Source organism: Ylistrum balloti, unplaced genomic scaffold (assembly GCF_031769215.1).
Source record: "Ylistrum balloti isolate Yb309-2 unplaced genomic scaffold, AGI_CSIRO_Ybal_v1 Utg370572, whole genome shotgun sequence".
In the NCBI taxonomy this organism is placed as follows: Eukaryota; Metazoa; Mollusca; class Bivalvia; order Pectinida; family Pectinidae; genus Ylistrum; species Ylistrum balloti.
This window is the reverse complement of record NW_026782358.1, coordinates 259,980-280,601: the sequence shown is the minus strand read 5'-3', so window position 1 is coordinate 280,601 and position 20,622 is coordinate 259,980. Positions and strand designations below refer to the sequence as shown.

General features: G+C 36.9%; 1 protein-coding gene across 1 annotated transcript in view; it reads right to left on the bottom strand.

The window, feature by feature from the left end:
• Positions 1-1,311: 1,311 nt before the first annotated feature.
• LOC132556470 (protocadherin Fat 4-like) overlaps positions 1,312-20,622 on the bottom strand; it is a 54,870-nt gene continuing 35,559 nt past the window's right edge. Inside the window, exons 19-51 of the mRNA XM_060220879.1 lie at positions 20,197-20,442; positions 18,532-18,665; positions 18,039-18,168; positions 17,005-17,250; positions 16,312-16,445; positions 15,982-16,092; positions 15,468-15,588; positions 14,900-15,145; positions 14,622-14,755; positions 13,879-14,008; positions 13,246-13,491; positions 12,591-12,724; positions 11,920-12,030; positions 11,540-11,660; positions 11,119-11,364; positions 10,660-10,793; positions 10,315-10,425; positions 9,711-9,831; positions 9,225-9,470; positions 8,498-8,631; positions 8,183-8,279; positions 7,697-7,837; positions 7,441-7,584; positions 6,886-7,189; positions 6,227-6,727; positions 4,854-6,079; positions 4,135-4,417; positions 3,838-3,986; positions 3,269-3,452; positions 2,712-2,839; positions 2,491-2,531; positions 1,636-1,768; positions 1,312-1,430 (exon numbers count right to left, since the gene is read on the bottom strand). Coding sequence (XP_060076862.1) covers positions 1,312-1,430; positions 1,636-1,768; positions 2,491-2,531; positions 2,712-2,839; positions 3,269-3,452; positions 3,838-3,986; positions 4,135-4,417; positions 4,854-6,079; positions 6,227-6,727; positions 6,886-7,189; positions 7,441-7,584; positions 7,697-7,837; positions 8,183-8,279; positions 8,498-8,631; positions 9,225-9,470; positions 9,711-9,831; positions 10,315-10,425; positions 10,660-10,793; positions 11,119-11,364; positions 11,540-11,660; positions 11,920-12,030; positions 12,591-12,724; positions 13,246-13,491; positions 13,879-14,008; positions 14,622-14,755; positions 14,900-15,145; positions 15,468-15,588; positions 15,982-16,092; positions 16,312-16,445; positions 17,005-17,250; positions 18,039-18,168; positions 18,532-18,665; positions 20,197-20,442 — 6,686 coding nt within the window. The remainder of the gene's footprint in view (positions 1,431-1,635; positions 1,769-2,490; positions 2,532-2,711; positions 2,840-3,268; positions 3,453-3,837; positions 3,987-4,134; positions 4,418-4,853; positions 6,080-6,226; positions 6,728-6,885; positions 7,190-7,440; positions 7,585-7,696; positions 7,838-8,182; positions 8,280-8,497; positions 8,632-9,224; positions 9,471-9,710; positions 9,832-10,314; positions 10,426-10,659; positions 10,794-11,118; positions 11,365-11,539; positions 11,661-11,919; positions 12,031-12,590; positions 12,725-13,245; positions 13,492-13,878; positions 14,009-14,621; positions 14,756-14,899; positions 15,146-15,467; positions 15,589-15,981; positions 16,093-16,311; positions 16,446-17,004; positions 17,251-18,038; positions 18,169-18,531; positions 18,666-20,196; positions 20,443-20,622) is intronic.

Genomic DNA, 20,622 nt, shown 5'->3' with positions numbered 1-20,622 from the left:
ACTGTGCGCTTCAGACAGTCTTTCATAGTATAATGAAATATGTTTTTGTATGAACGAATAATTCTATAGCAGTAAATTTGTATTACAAAATAAACAATCTTTAGTACATATTATTACTAAAGAACAATTTGGTATAGAATGATATTTACAACTTTGGTTCATTAAATATGGGTTTTGAAAATGTAATTAATTGGTGTATGAGCAATTAAATGCTGTACAATTTCAGGGGTTAATTAAAGTGCTGTGAAATACTTTGGAGAAGAAACAAAAACAGAAACGAAATAAGCCGTGTGAAATCAAACTAAATTTCGGTTTCTATAAACTGGTACAATGCAAATCTAAACATTGAAGCCAAATGTTCTCCATTCCATTTCTGTAAATTAACCAGGAAGGTTTTCTCCCACTTGTGTCTTTAAGTAATACCGATCAGTGAGAAAGAAATAAACGAAACGAAATTAAAGTTCCTCCCATCAAGACACTTTTTCCTAATTGCTCTTGATGGCATGTTACGGGATTCCCTCATGAAGTTCACTGAGGTAGTCAAGTGCTTCTACAAGGAGGCCACGCCTCAAAATGATTCTTGCTCTTCAAGGGGCAATAACCCAAACAAAACAAACGAACGTAAAATCATTTTTTGAGCATGTTTCTCCAGGATGATTAAATAACACTTGTATTGTCGTGTTTGTAATTTAAATCAGATATATCACAGTCATGTTTTAGTCGTGTTTACTGGAATGTTGATATAGACATATATACAAGTGTAAAAATATCATAACTAACGTGGCATAATTCATGTTTTGTAAGCTACAAAAAATTCATTATGTCATTATTCCGGAACATTTTCTTCAATTTCACATGTCTGTTGTCTTTATAAATAATTTCATAGCAGAGGTAAATAAACTTAATCTCATCAATAATTCTGGAAAATCTCTTTTAAATTTTGAAGAAAAAGGCAAAAAAATAAATTGTGACGTGGTTCCCTTTCTACATCCATAAACAGCTTCCATCCAAAAAACCCGTACCTAATAGCACTAATATTATTTACAAATTTACGATTAGTAAAGACTGTAAATGTAAACAATAGTAAAATGGAGCAGAAGGTATTTTATTACAATTATAAATAATAAAAAATGTGTTCTATGAAATAGGTATGAAAAAATAATTCTATATAAAGAAAAATATATGAAATATTAAAATATAAAATGAGAAATCGTGAAATTGTTATTGTTAAAAAAACAAATAAAAAAATGCCTCTTTTTTCATCTACAATCCTTTCAAGTGGTACGAAAAAGAATATTTCAAATTTATAATTCAGATATCTAGGCCCTCTGGAGTTTTTCCAATGTCGATTTTTACTGGAGTGCCGCCCCGTGTTTTAATCCACTGCTTTTGTTCAGTCTTTGTGTTATATTCATATACTTTGCCAGACGCTGAAACAAATGAAACATCTTATTAAGAGCCGAGGATACATCAATGTTATACACGTGCATTTTCGACTTGTGACATTATTAACTACATATGGAAAAAACTACAATTTGTAAAAAATGTTTGATAGCAATATCACTCATTTACGACTCCTTGGACACGAGTACGACATGTACAGAAATTATGTATGTAAATATATTTGTAGTTTACCTGGATCTACTGCACGTCCATCGTACTCCCCATTAGTTACTATAAAATCACTATTTTTCTGCCAGGCATTTATGTCCCCTCCTGGTTCATTCACGAAAACTGACCGATTTGGGTTCTTGCTTGTCAAAGCCGACTGTAACATAAATGTAAATTATACAAATGAATTATATTAGATAAATAATATGTTAATACAAATGGAAAAAAAACCCAGGTCTGTAATGCAGTATAATTCGTTATTCCTATCTTATACTAAGTTTGTATTTAAAAGTCAATTCACTTGTTATGATATTTCTATGTTATCGTACAAGCCTGTAACATATTATATATTGATATATTAAGATAGCACGGTCACCAAACCATACCGTCATTGTAATGACAAATATAGTATTTTTTTATAACTGTACAGTATCCCTGATCATAAATGTATGCCATGACAGGAAATAGGAAATTAATGAGTGATCCAACCGATTTCTCTGAAATAGTCTTGTTACCAGAAATATATCGCTCTTCATGTGACAACATTAAGCGATGATCATCTCTTAGATAAAACGGTATCAAAGCCACACCCACTTTTTAAAAAGCAAGAACCCCTATAGCGAAAGAATCAAATACGAAGGCAAAAGTACAAAATCTATCTTTAGTAAAACCGAGTTGCGTTTTCAGACATTTGTGAAATAGGTGAATGTGCAGGAACAAGTGTTTATATCTTATCATGCAAAGCCGTATGATTAAAGGTTTATTAATTATTTCTGTATCAGTATTAGAATATCTGAATTGCATTTTATGAAACACAGTTTTACATGTTGAGGAACATATATAACTTTAAGCTTTGGCAAGTACAGTATATCAACTTACGGCTGCTGCAGCTGCCCTAGCTTGCTCCCTCCGTCCTTCACCTTTACAACAATAGTAAGAAAAAAGTTACAGTATTTGGTTTCCCAATGTATAATGTATGGTAAAAAATATGTATATAAAATATCACGGAAATAACACTTGTTGCAGAGTAACGTATTACAGCGAGAGAGGAAATTTATGCTGTGACATTCTGAGATGGAAAATATACCATCTGTGCTTACGTGAATATGGCGGGGGGCGGGGTTTGTTAGACCAGCTTTTGTTGTTGTCACTTGCGTTGTTATTATTACTGCTGCTGTTATTTGGTTCTGTCATCTCAACTCTTGGTGCATTTGTTTTTTGTGCAGCTCTGACAAGTCAAATAAAGTAAGTTATATATCCATAATTACAGATCAATTAGTAATATTATTGTATGATACTCATAAATGTATTCCTATTAAAATTATGTGTACACAATCTCAATCATTAATGATACCATGGAATAATGGAAAGCGAGCGAATATTACACAAACATGCATTTATATTGGAACTTTGAGCATCAACTGGTATTTCATACAATTATTATACAGGTGAACAATCACGTTCATTGGTTTTACATGTTTTCATTTCTGTTTTGACTTTAATGTATAAAATTTGCCTTCAGATGTGTGAAATAAAATCTACTTCCACCAAGCGTCATTATCAGCGCAGAATAAGAAAACGACTTCAACATTGGGAAATCTTATCTATTATAACACACTCTGGAATAAATTTTGACATATACAATTTTGGTATTTACTTTTTTGCTCGACAGTATTTGACGATCATAATCGTAGTCATGGTGATGCATGCCACTCCAATTAAAACACATGTTGTCGTTACTGCGATGCCAGTCGCTGTCTCTATCCAAGGAGTGCTAGATTCGGCAGTAGTCGTCTCGTAAAGCACTATTTTTTCTATGGCATACGTATCCCATGACGTCCCTAAAACAACCAGGAAATATATGAATAAGAAACTCATCCTCGGTATCTCAATAAGCATATCTATGCATGTTTTGAAAACTGCTCTGTAGGAACGAAATTGACAAACATCCATAATAGACGCACACAAGAAAATACTGCTACGCTGCTAAACATACACATGCATTTGACGTTCATCTGCAATTATCGATATGTGAAAACGATGAAACGTTTAATTGAATTATGAGACTAATTAATTTCTTTATTCAGATTTTAACAGTTCTTTTGATCAATCTTTTTTGTCCTCAGACGCATCCCAGGTTTCAAATTTAAGTCATCAAGATCGCTGACGAGTCCCCGTAGGACGACAAAGCTGTTTAAGTCCTTCAAACAGTGAAGTACGCCATACCTGTAACACTAGATGAAGGGGTACCCGCCGTATCTGTTGCCACAAATCCTTGAGCGGACGATGCACTCAAGAAGACTTTCTGTGATCCGATGTTGCTCACTGAATCAGTTGTGTTGTCTTGTAACACATACATATGCACGATTATCGAACTGAAATTGAATTGAACAAATCTATTACAAAAACATGAAATTCGATATTTAGAAAAATGCATTCCATTTCGATTATCAAATAAATAGTTCCATATTTACCTATATCATTATCTCTTATTATTACTTCGTTAACATAATTACTATTTACCTTCCCGTTGTCTCTACAATACACCAGCGTTTAACGGAGGCTGATGAATATGTCACTTGGTACACAGCATCCAGTTGACTTATGAAAGTAGTTTCTACCGACTCATAGTAGGTTTTATTTATCCCTAAGTAGTACGAGATGACGACAAGAGATGGTGTGTAGGCATCGATCCTCATCGTGGCGCTGGTGCTTGTTGTTAACTGTGGGCTTCCTCCGTCATGTGCATGTGCGTATGCAGTGTAAATCTTCCCACTGGACAGTGTTGACGTTCGAGTTACTGCCCCTGTATTGTAAATATGGTGTAATCTTACATCTTACTTCTTGCGGGGGCTTTGAATAATGAAGTTAAAATTATGAATGAGAAGCAGATGTTCTTACGTAAAAAGGAAATAAAAAAATACCAACATGGCAACATAATACCGATTCAAACTCATACACCAGAACTAGGGCAAAATATGAACAAAAGAAAGACCTACACGAGGATTACGAGGAGTACAAGGAGAATAAGACCAGGTGGTCCTGAATGAAATGAATATTAATCTTTAATCTCAATATGCACTAAAGTCTGAGAAAATACAATCAGAATAAATTTGTCAGGTGACAACTTTGAAATCTGGATGTAAATGTCTGATTTTTTCGAATATCGAGCTCCTTAAACATTCTATTGACTTACGTGTTGTTGACGGCTTTTTTCATTTTAGACTTTTGTCGATACGTACCTGTGCTGGAGTCCATTGTAAAGTCACTGTTTGAGGTTGTGAAGTAATAGTACAACTGCGCGTTGGCACCTTCATCCGCGTCCGACGCAGTAAGTGTTAAAATAGTGGGATTACATGAACCTGTATACGGAACCTCCCCGTTGTAGTAGGTCGGAGAAAATATTGGGGAGTTATCGTTTTCATCTCCTACTGTCACTGTGAGAGTTGTGGATCCAGTTCGAGGTGTCGTACCAGTATCTACAGCCAAAACTACTACAGTAAATGTCGCATCAACCTCTCGGTCAATCGAGGATTTTACTTCTACTAAGCCTGTAGAGGAACCAATGGTCAGATACAGATCTGCTCTAGCACCTGCTGTTGTAGAGGTGTCGAAAGAATACACAATGACTGCATTGACGCCCGTGTCAGCATCCGTAGCAGACATTGTTGTTATCGAAGTGCTAACAGCAGTATTTTCAGTCACTGTGGCGGAAAAGGTCGTACTGGCAAATGTCGGGTCATTGTCATTAAGGTCGTTTATTGTTATGGTAACATTAGTGTCCGACGATAGCACAGGAGTTCCAGAATCCTGGACACGGCACCATATAACGTACGTGTCGACACTCTCTCTATCGAGACTAGCGCTTGTTGTTATTACTCCCGTTGAAGTGTCGATGGTTACAGGATTTGAACCACCCGACCAGTATCCTATAATGCTGTAACTTATCGCCGAGTTGACCCCGGTGTCCGCGTCCGTAGCTGCTATAGTGCCAACATTCGTACCAGTTGCAACATTTTCGTCCACTGCAAATGTGTATGGTGCTGCCGTCCATGCTGGAGTATTATCATTGAGGTCACCAATGGTTACAGTACATGTAACGCTAGCTGTTCTAGGAGTCGCACCATTGTCAACAACGTAGACCTCCAATGTATATGATGCTGTTGTTTCTCTGTCGAGGGAATTCGCCGTTTGTAATATTCCTGTTCCAACCTCAATCTTGAAGTCTGTATTAGTATTCCCAGAATTGATGCTGTAACTTAACTGACTGTTTTCTTGATAGTCTAGATCGGTGGCAGTGATTGAGAATACGACGGTGTTGACGGCGGTGTCCTCGTCTATCGTGCTGTCATAGGTACCAGATATACTAGGATCGTTGTCGTTTACATCTATCAGGGAGATAGTTATCGTAGAGGTACCGGTCAACGGAGTGGCACCTCCGTCCGTCGCTAGGAGCACCATCTCGTAACTGCAACGGCAATTTTGGTGTTAGTTTCTTTGCTCACTTGAATATTCAAATTAACCCTATCGATAACATGTCACAATTTTCAGGACTTACGACAAAGAATAAAAAAGATATCGGGATGAAATAAACATCAATGATATTTTCACCTACCTGGCAGTCGTTTCCCTGTCTAGAACAGCATTTGTTGTTATTATTCCAGTTGATGTCCCAACCGTAAACGGTACGGATGACGTCGTGCTGTAGACAAAAACATTATTATTGTTGCTGACAGAATCAGCATCAGTAGCAGTTACTGTGGTCACGGTCGTAGAAACCGCGGAGTCCTCAGACAGCGTGACGGTATATGTTGTTGGGTTAAAGGTGGGTGTGTTGTCGTTTTCGTCTGACATGGTCACCTGGACGAGACACTGAGCAGTTAAAGCAGGAACTCCGTCCACCGCCTGTACTATAAGCGAGAAGTACTGATTCGCTTCATAATCTATGACGACTGAGGCGGTTATTGCTCCAGTAGAAGAGTCGATTGTGAAGTAGGATGCTCCGTCTCCCGAGGAGATTGAGTAGGCTATCGTACCAAAGGTACTAGCATCCCCGTCTGTAGCAGCTACCTGCACCAATGTAGTTCCTATGGCTTGGTTCTCGGCAAATGTCGGTCTGAATAACATAATCATTCATATTTCATAAACAGGGATCTCAGTGATGAACCTAGATGTAACCATGGCACACAAAATATAAAGTAAGGTTTGGAAATTGTTGGAATAAGAAATCGAAACTCGTTACCATGGCTTTTGGTATGTTTCTTATATACATACGTATATGTAGATGATCCAAACACAGCCACTTCGTTGACGTCATTCACAGTGATGGTGACGGTGGCAGTGACGTAAGTTGTACCGTCATACGCGGTTACAAGGAGTTGATGATTGGTTGCCGTCTCGTAGTCCATGCTCGTAACAAGCAAAATGGTTCCGGCGTTCGTGTCCAATTCAAACATGGAGTAGGTAGCGACAAAGGCATAAGATATTGGGTCTCCAGTATCTACAGAGTCTGTAGCCGTAACGGTCACTAATGTAGATCCCACGGCTGTGTCCTCCCCGGCAGACAGGGCATATGTTCCTACATGAGAAATATAAATGAGCTAACGCTACAAATATTTATACAACTAACGGTTATTGTGATACCTTATATATGTACTATCATTTATTTTTTTCTTTGCCAAAAGGCAATCGATTCAAAATTCCTTGTCGCACAGCTCGGACTATCTGTCATTAATATACTTAAATACGGGATTTACATTCACAAGTGTATAAGCATGCAGCAAACGTCGTATCATTTTATAATTATTTTTGAAAGTTTAAAAATCGTACCGGAGCTTGTAAATACAGGAGAGCCCTCATCAACAGCTCCTACGTTGACATCAACAGTTACCGTTGCCGTGAGTTCCGGTGAACCGCCATCTTTAACTGTTACTTGTAAGTTATAAAATGTCGTCGTCTCGTAGTCAAGGGTAGCTACAATAAAAAAACAAACTTCTCAGTTTGATATCACACATACCATTGTAAGTGGATTAGAACACAAAATGCGGGGGGTTGGGGGTTTAGGGTTAAATAATGTTAACTTTACCACTGACAACAAGGGAAGCGGTCGATCCGGAAACAGTCACGCCGAATTTATTATCCGGATTCTGTGTCATTGTGTACGTTAGTGTGGTTCCAGCGTCCCCATCAGAGCAGGCGAGGTCAGAGATCACGGCCGTGCTTGTGGCTGCAACAATGTTTTTAAAAAGAAGTTTAATTACTTGACATTGGTATCAGCTATGAAACATTTCATCCTATGTCAAATATGCGTATCTGAATATGGCAAGATAATTAACATAGTCTAAGTCACTTACTGTAACTTCTTTCATTTTTGTGGGTGTTGATTTTCGATGATGTTGTGTGAATTCTTATTCCACGACTTCATTTGTTCACGAAAAGAACATCAGTTAAATAATAATATCATAAAACTAGTGGACTTTTTGAGTCGTGTCAACAATAATGTATTATGGGAAAAAACCACAAAATTAAGGCTTAACAAAATATCTAAACTTTATGGTAAAATAAAATGTACCTGTACTTTCAAGAACTGTAATGACATGTGCAAAAGGTGTACAAATAGGCGTGTTGTCGTTCACATCAGTGACAGCTACGGTAACAGTTCCGGTACCCTGTTCATAGAGATAAATCAGCAATAAAAAGCTAGAAAACAATAATACAGGAGAAATGAAATTTGATTTCGAAAAGAGGATCTGAAGAAAAGTAGTAAAAAAGCTCGGTATATGTCAAATATTCGGTAGAAGTACACATTTAAACTAAAATAGCAAAATTGCAAACTTTATATTTCATTATTGAAAGTAATTTGAGTGAAATCTTGTTTCAAACCTACCGTTGAACCCCCTCCATCAGTAGCAACTACAGTCAGTTCGTAACTGGTAGTACTTTCGTAGTCAAGAGATTGAGCCAGTTGAATGTTTCCAGAAGTTTCATCAATTGTAAAATAGTTAGTGCCACCATTTGTCACTGAAATTTAATTACGATTGAAATTCGTTCATCACTACAAACCTGGTTTTTATTTGATAAATTTCTTTTCATGGGACAGAACAGCATACATTGAAGTGAAAAATAAATAGTAGTGTTTTTTTTTATTAAACATGTACATGTTATATAATCAAATGAAGATGTAAATACCTATTATGTATCTAAAATAATTTTCAGACAATCTTAATGATCGGCGTGAAAAGTTATTACACATAAGATAAAAGTATTTTGAAGTGTATACTTCATTGCTTTATATTATATAACAAATGTATTTTATTTCCAAATGATATTTGTCAAATCTTCATAAATTCTACGGATTATGCATCCTTCTAATTTATGTGCAAGACAGTGTTTATCTGATAGACGGAAATCTTTAATCTGTTTTTTTCTTATACAACAAGCTTTATTCGTCCTTAAACTACCAAAACGGGAACCCGTGTTATGACATGTCTTACGCAGTTCAAAAGTTGTTACTCTTTGACTACATAAGAATATAATTACAAAATGGATTGCAGGCAGTCATACACGATCATAAGGAGACTATTTATCATTATATTGTTCTCCTCTAACCATACCAGCAGTTATATCATAGTTGACGATGTTATGAGGCGAGGCATCGGCATCTACTGCTGTGTAGGTCATCACAGCTGTTCCAGTTCCAGTGTCTTCTGCAAGTGTTGTCGACGGATTAGAGGCAAATGTGGGCGTGGCTTCGTTTGCAGCACCCACAGTAACTGCTACGGTAGCCGTGGAGGTGGTGGTTCCATCAGACACACCGAACAATATTGTATACTCCTGAGTTCCCGCGTCATAATCGAGTGCTAAAAATAATAATAAAAAAAAACGAGTCCGAAAAAAAGCAAAAATCCAAAAATATCTTATACATGTGACATAATTTTATTTGTTTTTCCAGTCATTTATTCCAAATCTTAATTGCGCTGACTTAATTGTGTATTAAGTAATGCGTTTGATTTTTAATTATATGTTTATTGTAAACGATTTGCAGATACTGTTCTAAACTTCAGTACAGTGGGTATAGGTCTGTTTTTATTAAGACATACCGTTTGCCAGAGTCACTACTCCTGCTGACGAAATTGCGAAGTCGCTGCCAACATTTCCACTGACCACAGAATAAGTGATGGTGTCACCTGTGTCGCCATCACTACAAGCCAGTGTGGTGACCTGACGTAAAACAATAACATTGTATATCATGTCACATATTCATTGTTTTCGACAAACACATACTAAAACTGGGAACTTTATAATACACTGTTTTCAAATCGATTTCTTATAACAAGATGCATTGCAAAAATAACTCTTCAGAATGACAGGTAATTCTTTTGTTGTAAAACATATAAGTATATAAACTTTGGTAAAAAAATGAAAAATCAAATGTCTTAACGGCCATTTTCTATCTATAGTTAAACCTGTCTATAACGGCAACTCCTTGCAGCAGAGAAAAGTTTCCTTTAATGGCAGATGATCTTCATTAAGAGGTTTACACAATATAAACTCTTTTGGTTTGGTTAAAATTTATTGCCATTTGAGGACTTCCTATTTATTTTTCTTAAATAGTTATACTCCATATACTAGGCTAATCAGATAACGTTAATCAATGTTTGTTTAACCTGTATCTGTGACTCATATTTATGAACTATAACATACTGTGTCTCCTGTTGACGAAGACTCCGACACGGTTGAGCTGTAAGCAGAAGGACTACACACTGGAATGTTGTCGTTGACATCTGTCACTGAAACTGTAACTGTTCCGGTTCCCTGAAATTGGAGATAATTACGTTTTATATCTGTGGGGTATTTTGACGGTAACATACTGGAAATATTTATGATCCAAAAACATAAAATACTTATCTATTAAAAGTTGGGTTACTGTTTTACTAGAACGATGTAGCGCGGATAAGATGAAAATAAATTGATTTTTAAAACTGTTTCGTGTTTAAAAGTCTTCCGGAAAATAAATAGAAAATAACATAATGCCAGTCAGATATTTACCACTAGTCCACCTCCATCAGTAGCAGTAACTGTTATCTCATAGCTCGTTGTAGTCTCGTAGTCAAGAGATTGCGCCAATGTGATACTGCCAGTACTCCCGTCGATGGAGAAATATGGACTCCCCGTATTTGTGACTGTCAATAGATAAAGGCAAGTCTTGAAGAATAGTAGAAAAACAACACGGCCAATTTGTAGGCGAGATAAGGAATAACAAATATCATTAAAAACAAAAAGAGAAAACTTGAATGCAAAAACAAATTTAGAAAGTTATCTATAAAAATTAAAAGAATTATATAAATTTGGTCAATATTAAAAAAGTTTTTTTTCTATTTAATTTTATCCTTGTTTTTGGATGTCCTTTAGATGTTGATACACAAGTAATGTTATCATACCCTAGCATACATTGTCCGTTTTATGATACCGGTTACCAATCAATGATTACGATACCAATAGATGTACCTGACGTAATAGCGTATGTAGAGATATCATGTGGAGAGGCGTCCGTATCTGTAGCTGCATACGTCGTCACCGCGGTACTAACACTGGAGCTCTCGGCCAGGGAGACTGTCGGGTTACTGGCGAAAGTGGGGGTCCCCTCGTTTGTCCCAGTGACAGTGATCTTAACAGTAGCCGTGGCCGTGGTACTGGTATCTGTGGCTTCCACGGTGAGTGTATAAAACGTCGTCTCCGTATCGTAATCGATGGCTGCAAAGATATGGTAAAACTCCGTAATAAACAATAGACAATGGCGATTATTGAAAACAATGTGTATGCTTTAATGGGATTTTCGAAATATGGGATTACTGCAACAAATAAATAGATTGTGATGAAAATGTTTGACGGGAAAATTAAAAAAAAGTAAGGGGCCGTAGATTCTTACTTGACGCTAATGTTATTTCCCCCGATGCGGAAACAGCAAATTTTCCAGCAGAGTTTCCACTGACGATTGAGTAGGAGACTGTGTCGCCTGTATCGGCATCTGCGCATGTCATGGTCACAACCTGTAGTCAAAGTTAGAAAGTCTACCTTGATAACAGTTAGATACGGTTTATGGAAAATCTGCCATCGATATATTCGCCAAGTATCCAAGATGAAGTTACTGCGATTTATTTAATGACTGTAATATTGCAGTGTTTTCCAACATAATATATATATATATAGTTTCTATAGAATATTTTTACCATTAATGGTACTAATAAAGCAGTTAACTAACGCACGTGAGTCAAATTAACACTAGATCTAAATCTTGTCTGTATTTACCGTTGCAGCAGCTGCCGTGCTTTCTGCAATTTCTACATCGTACGCTGATGGCGAAAATATAGGTGAGTTATCATTGACATCTGTGACTGAGACTGTAACTGAACCGGTGGCCTGAATGTCAAAAAGTATGTATACATTTAGAAAATGAAGCACATTGAACATTTGATAAAGAGAAAACTATGACAAGGTCTGTAAAGTACTTTCCTGTGGCTTAATTTTCGTGGGTTTTTTTTTTCCTCAAAAATCTTTATTTAATGGATAGTTTGCTTTGCGGGTAAATCTAACTCCTATGATAATTATGACAGTACATGGATGAAAAGTACTCACAAAATCGACGAAAATAAATCTCCCACTTTAATTAATGCTTTTACAGTAAAATACAGTCATTATAAAAAAGAGTGAAATACTAAACACGATAAAAAGATTTCCGTTTAATGACCAGACTGCCATATATTTCAATCTATCATAATTGTTTACAAACTTCTGATTCTTGACAGGGTTTTGACAGAACATTTCTTAATTTAAGAAAGATTAACGAAACGAAAGAAAAATTCTTTACATAATTCTTTATCAAACCATATACAATAACGACAAATCTTCGAATTCATCTTAACAATGATATGTCTAATGTTTTCTTAACCAGTCCAGAACGAATGATATTGTGACCTTACCGCTGTTCCTCCACCATCTGTAGCCACCACTGTGATGACATAGCTTGTGGTCGTCTCATAGTCCAAAGAGCTGGATAACGTAATACTACCCGAGGTCGAGTCTATAGAGAATACACTGGTACCACTGTTGGTTACTGAAAACAGATATACATCATTTAATATATGTTTTATGTTTGATTTCTTTCAATATCAACAATATCAGCTTTTTTATTGAAAATATTTTAAAATAAGACACAAACTAATTGCAAAATAGATATGTAATATATATAATATATTTTGTGATAATTCCCTAACGGAATTATCGGTATGACTCAACACGCTGTAATTTCACTGATTTAATCAAATTACCAGAACAGTTACTGTTGTGTTGACACGAGAATTGACACAGCAAGGCGACTAAGCGCTATTACACTACTGTATAGCAGGGCTATTTTTGCGAAGATGGTATTTTCACGATACTTTAGCGAGACTGGGAAAAATTTATCAGTGAAAGAATGAGACACGTGTGTATCAAATGGCCTGTTACATCGAAATTGCGAAACTTGAATTAGTTGAAATATTATTCGATCGTATTTAATGTAAATCGCGAAAATTTTGACCCGCGAAATGACTGGTTAAACCTTATTTTGCGTAACTTACGAAAAGGCACACATACCTGTTGTGATTTGGTAGGAAGCTATTTCATGTGGCGACAAGTCCCCGTCTGAAGCAGTATATGTTGTTACGGCTGTTCCAACACTCGTACTTTCCGCGAGACTGACGGTAGGATTGGAGGCAAATGACGGATTGTTGTCATTTTCGGCTGAGAGGACGACGTCTACGGTAACAGTACTGGACAAACTTCCGTCACTGACTTCTACAGCCAAACTGTACGACTGACTTCCGGTGTCGTAATCTAGGGCTTTGAATAATGAGATTGAAGACGTGCATTTGAATGTGTTAGAAACACAATTTGTCAATATGAATAACTTATTATCTAGTGTCACTTTGCTTCTTTCTAATAACATTTGAATCAGAAATCAATGTTGATTTCGAAGGGTCAACAACAATATTCGATGTCAGTGATGACACAACGCTATTCCAATGGGCAACCTGTTCATGAAAGTCCATGAATTTATAGAAATAATGTAACAAACATATCATATATTCTGAGTGAATAGTGGGCTGAAAATTTCACCGATGTTCACTAAAAAAGACTAAGTCATCTTCGAAATGCAACTGATATTGGTCAGAATACAAGAACCTCCTTTATATATCTATGTGTGATATATATGTTATATATACTTACTGCATGCTGTGGTAAGTATGCCAGTCGCACTTCCCAGACTAAAACATGAATCGGCGTTTCCAGAATTGATTGTGTATGCCAAACTGGCTCCCGTATCGCCATCTGTACAAGCGAGAGTTGTCACTGTTGTCTATAACAAAAGGACAGCACTTTATGAAACCTTTTAGTATGCTTTAAATAACACGTAGTACGCCAGTCAATTGACATATTTTCTATTCTTTGTTATGTTGTCGTCATATCTATCGATAATATCATATATTATGACATAATATATTACATTATTTGCGCATATCTGGTAACAAAATCATCACATCGAATTCCTATAGACTTCTTGATCGTTAATTTACTTCACATCCGTGCTAAAACATTGAATATGCCCTTATCTCACGTTGATGTTAAATGAGAAATATTCAATCAATAGATTGCCGGACTTTTCGGTGTTTTATTTGTTGTTTTATACTATACGTACACCGGATGATGATGTCTCCGCCAGCGAAAACGTGTAGGACGATGAAGGACAAGCTGGAGTGTTGTCGTTAACATTGGTAACTGACAGAGTTACTGTTCCGGTACCCTACATGTACAGATGGAAATACTAAATATTATTATTTTTGTTACGACATTTGTTGCATCTTGCTTGATATGTCTTTTAATTTGAATTTACATGGATTTCATCAATCGATATTTATGTCGTATGCTTTGGGGAAAAGAAAATCAATTTAGGTTGACAAAGTATTGCTTACAACAAGCCCGCCTCCGTCAGTAGCCGTCACCGTGATTTCGTAGCTCGTTGTTGTGTCGTAGTCAAGAGTTTTAGCCAAGGTTATACTCCCAGTAGTCGCGTCAATAGTGAAAAAGGCGCTTCCCGTGTTGGTAACTAAAATAAACAGTATAATTAGATTATCACCTACAACGTCAACAAAAACATTGGAAATATAAATTTTTAAAATTCGAAATCGATATCCTGAATCAATAAATATGTGGGAATCAACTTAAACAGATACATGGATATATCTTTCACCTGAACTTATGGCGTATGTGGAAATATCGTGAGGTGAGGCGTCCGTATCTGTGGCTGCATACGTCGTCACTGCAGTACCAACACTGGAGCTCTCGGCCAGGGAGACAGTCGGGTTGCTGGCAAAGGTTGGCGTCCCCTCGTTTGTCCCAGTGACTGTTATCTTAACAGTAGCCGTGGCCGTGGTACTGGTATCTGTGGCTTCCACGGTGAGTGTATAAAACGTCGTCTCCGTATCGTAATCAATGGCTTAAATTTAAAAAGTGAGTTGTGTTGTAATGCTACGTTACGAGAGCGTTTACGAGTAATTCCTTTCCATTTGCCGTCATATATGATTGAATTGTCATTTTTCTAATTTTTCAACTAATTTCAATATACGTTATTTATGACATCACCGTTGAAACATCAATTCACATTCAAAATAGATGTTTCACCATTTAATTTATATGCGTACGTTACTACCAAGTCTGGAAATTATTACTCCTACGATTTATAGGAAGTCAACATCGATGCTTATTTCAATGGCGATTTACATGGTAAAAATGAATATTACAAAATATTATACACCTACTTGCTGCAAGAGTTATCTCCCCTGATGCAGAAACCGCAAATTTGCCATCAGTGTTTCCACTCGCGATAGAATATGTGACAGTATCCGATGTGTCAGCATCAGCGCATGTCGTTGTGACGACCTATACACGCAATGGATTGATATACATGCATTAATTTAATATACATATGTATGGTACTAAAATAATCGAGGAATGCGTGTCTAGACAATATTTTTACAAAAATATATAAATAAATAAATTGATTACATTAAAAAGATAATCTTTTCCATGAAGCGTTAATTTTGTCTTGCGTTGAATACATGCGATATCCTATGAGATTAACACATTGACTAATGTTCCTTGCGTTGAAACCTGCATGAAGAATAAATATATAATACATAATACCATTGTTTTTCATGGATTTTCCCCTTGTAGTAATATGTTACTTTCCAGAAAAGTACATTGTATATCATGTTTCACCGATCATCATACATTAATTAACAATTATAAAAATTGATAACACAATGACGGTACCGTAGCTGAAGCTGATGTGCTCTCTGCTATCTCCACTGTGTACGCTGATGGCGAGAATATTGGGGAATTGTCGTTGACATTTGTCACCGAAACCGTGACGGAACCCGTAGCCTGTAATAAACCATCACCTTACAATACTACGTATATAGCTACAGTGAAAAGACTGACAATCATTACCAAGATTTATTTCTAAAGAAATAATAGTATATCATATACGATATTAAATACATTGTATCAATATTGAATTATAACCAGACATGATTCAGATTATTTAAATGAAGTTAAAAAAACCTTACGATATTGTTATCAGTGAATGAAATGAAATCATACCGCTGTCCCTCCACCATCTGTAGCCACCACTGTGATGACGTAGCTGGTGGTCGTCTCATAGTCCAAAGAGCTGGATAACGTAATACTACCCGAGGTCGAGTCTATAGAGAATACACTGGTACCACTGTTGGTTACTGAAATGGAAAAAAATGGATCTAATTTCATCCTGTAGTTTGTTGTTTTATGTACTGTTTATTTTTTTTATATCGTCTCATCAAGCAATTTTACTGAATGTACCTATGTATTTTAGAAAAGGTGTTGGAGTAAGTTGTATACGTTAACATAATCTTATAAAGAACTGCTATCAATGCAAATATAGTCTTGCTTTCTTTATTTCTCACATTATGCATAATAAAGATATCACTGACGTATTCGTTGCTTAAATATATGTGAAATTAAAGTTCCATTATTTCGTAACCTGTCCGAAGTACTGGTCTGCTTTAATTAAAACAAACAAGTATTGAGTATTAACATTTAAGCTACTGAGTGTTCTTCTAGAAATAAAAAATAAACAAGGATGAACAGACCAAGGCAACATAAAAGAATCGGTGATATTTGAAGTTCTGTCTGTGACACAAAATATTTGCTCAGAGACCTAATAATGGTTTGATTAAACATCTAGTATAGCGCTAGGTCGATTATTTCATATAGAAACCAAACCTGTTATGATATTTGTACGTCAATCACAAATACCTGCTGTTATGTCATACGAGACAACATCATGAGGCGATAAATCATCATCTGCCGCGGTGTATGTTGTCACGGCTGTTCCAACACTCGTACTTTCCGCGAGACTGACGGTAGGATTGGAGGCAAATGATGGATTGTTGTCGTTTTCGGCTGAGAGGACGACGTCTACAGTTACTGTGCTAGACAGGCTTCCGTCACTGACTTCTACAGCCAGACTGTACGATTGACTTCCGGTGTCGTAATCCAGTGCTTAAATGTATTAATCGCTCATATCATTGATACAATATTTTTTATTACTTGTTCCCATTGTTTTATACAAAATATATTGATCCTTAACACTAACAACATTTGAAACTCCTTCTAGGACGCCCTGAAGGTGGTTTTACCGGCGATAGTTACCTGTGTTGATTTTGTTGATTTAGATGGCTCAGATATTCAGTTTAATAAAACAAAAACCTGAGGCAAATATAATTATTTAAATTTTGATAAAAAAACCCACAATAATCCCAAACAAAAAAAAAAAAAAAAAAAAAGGAAATGGGTAACAATTTTCTTAATTGATTGTATCTACAATATCTGCCAATTTTGCTCCTGCAAGATTTGAAATCCATTTTCAAAACCACCAATGAACTTGTGAAATTGAAACATGCATTACTTAAAAAATTGAGACAGCAATCATGAAGTGATAAATTGTTTTTTTGTTACTATACCACATTTCCCCGAAAATTATTTAATCTCTCATTGCTGCATGCAAACCAACGTAATATCAATTTTTTTTTTCAATTAAGTGATCAGGTTTTGACACTGAAGCCGAAATTCACATAAAAGAAATGTCCATGTCATCAGAAGTATTTAGAATAGATAGGCGTATATATCGGTCCCTTGGATACACAATCTTTGCACATGACACCAGAAATATTATCTGAACCAAATATCACATATCATCGAACTTTTGCAAAATATGTCAGCCTCCTACTAAGGCCATGATTATATGTATGAATTTAAAATCTAAGAGGTCTGTTGAATAAAGAACTCACTACATGCTGTTGTCAATATTCCAGATGCACTTGCTAGACTAAAGCAGGAATCTGCATTCCCTGAGGTAATTGTATAGGCCAAAGTGGCTCCCGTATCACCATCCGTGCAAGCGAGTGTCGTCACTGTAGTCTAAAAAGATATGAGGTTTCAGTTATACTTGTTCATTAAATTATGATAATGTATGATAAACGACAGAAACGTGCATTTACGAAGTTACCGATAACTTAAGGTCCCCTGCTACTTACCCCCGATGACGTTGTTTCTGCCAATGAGAAAGTATAGGAAGACGAAGGACATGCTGGAGTGTTGTCGTTGACGTTGGTTACTGACAGTGTCACTGTACCGGTACCCTAAATCAACGAATTAATAACGCAAGCATTGAAAATAGTTGGATACAACAGAAAAGATGGATGGAATATCACCTTTATCAGATTGATAGGTTCAATTATTATGATAAAAGACAATGAGTTTCATATTTGCTCCCAAACTTACCACGAGTCCGCCTCCGTCAGTAGCCGTCACCGTGATTTCGTAGCTCGTTGTCGTGTCGTAATCAAGGGTTTTAGCCAAGGTTATACTCCCAGTAGTCGCATCAATAGTGAAAAAGGCACTACCCGAATTCGAAACTGTAACCACAAAATAAATATATGTATACTCAAGGGATAAAGAAACGCAGTGTTAACTTTGAAGATGGTTCTAGGCAAGACGTCGAGTATAATGTTCAATATTTTGAAGTAAGAATGATTATTTATCCATACAGAACAAACTTCAAATTTGTATCTGGTAAGTGATTTTGGAGTAATTGAAGAGAATTGCGGGTGAACTCTGTAATCTGAAATCGCTCTCTCCACAGCATTGATTATCTTAGGCATTGAGTTCATGACTGCGATTATCTTCCTCGTTGGGATGTTTGGGATGCCCATTCTTGAAAGCGGGCTGCTCTCGGTAGGGCCAGAGTAACAGGAGGACACTAGCGTCGTCGAACCTGTCGACCCAGTTGGTCCCACAAGTGCTCAATATGGGATAGGTCGGGGCTGTAAGGCGGCCAGTAAAGCGGGTGGATATTGTTGTTAGTGAGAAAGTCGCGACAGATCCTAGCTACATTGACATTATCCTGCTGGGACGTGAGGTTGTTTTACTACCATAAACGGGACAGCAAGGGGTCGAAGTATCATATACATTCCCACACCAAAAACGATTCAGCCCCAAACCTATTCGTCTCTACTATGCAGCAGTCGGCAAAACGTTCTTCGCGACGTCGGTACACACAACGATGAATGTCTGCTCGAAACAGAGTGTAACCGGGACTTATCAGTAAACAAGACCCGCCTCCACTGCCTCAATGGTTATTCTGGGGGCATGCGCCGCCACCGAAGTCATAGGACGCTGGCGACGTGACGTCACGCGCGGACGCCAAGGTCTGTCAGCAACCCACCGAGTTTCCCTTAGACGCCTAACGAAACGTTCTATAGTGCAAATATGGACAATGAAATATCTGACAACCTGTTTTAGCTTTTGACCTGGCATAATCATCGCAATGGCTTGACCAATCTGAACCTCTATCAACTGTGCCATTGTTTTATGATATCAGAAATATCGGAAAATGATGCGTCTCTATGACACTCAATGTCACAACACTGCTGTCTTCGAGCTTTCCTGTTTTGTGCTTTTCCCGGAAGACATCGCCATCGATACAATTGTGTAATATTCGATACACTGCTATGTGTACTGTAACCTAGAGAGTTGCTGACCAGTTTTCATTGTTTCTGAACAACGCGTTCGCAAGATATTGCAAATAGTGTCACCCATAGTTTCTTTATCCCTCGAGTATATATACACAGATGCTTCGTTTTTATTAATTACATAACTGTGAAGGTTGTCTATAATTAATATTTTCTATGTTTTCGAATATGCAATATAATCCCGAAAAAAATACTTATCAAACTGGGAAATCGTCGTTCGATCCATGGGGTTCTGTAACACTGTATTCTTTCTGCTTCAAGTGAATCCCTAAAAATGTGAAGCATCGAGGGCAAAAAAGGTATCCAGTTTATGTACAAATTCAGCACTGGTTTAGAAATGAACAAATAAAGCTAGATAGTGATATAAAAAAAGAGGCGAAACGCTGGACCAGCTGATTAAATAGTATATTTATACCTGCTGTAATAGCGTATGTAGAGATATCATGTGGTGAGGCGTCCGTATCTGTGGCTGCATACGTCGTCACCGCGGTACTAACACTGGAGCTCTCGGCCAGGGAGACTGTCGGGTTACTGGCGAAAGTGGGGGTCCCCTCGTTTGTCCCAGTGACAGTGATCTTAACAGTAGCCGTGGCCGTGGTACTGGTATCTGTGGCTTCCACGGTGAGTGTATAAAACGTCGTCTCCGTATCGTAATCAATGGCTGAAATGAGTGGATAAGTGTGTTAACTCTCCAATAAAGGTACTTCACGATATCATAGACAGCTTTCAATATTACCGCCATTTTTTATACCAAAACACTTAACATAATTCGTTTGGATATATGAATATACAGTATAGCAGTGCCATTACAACTTTTTTACATATTGCGTTAGTATTCCCT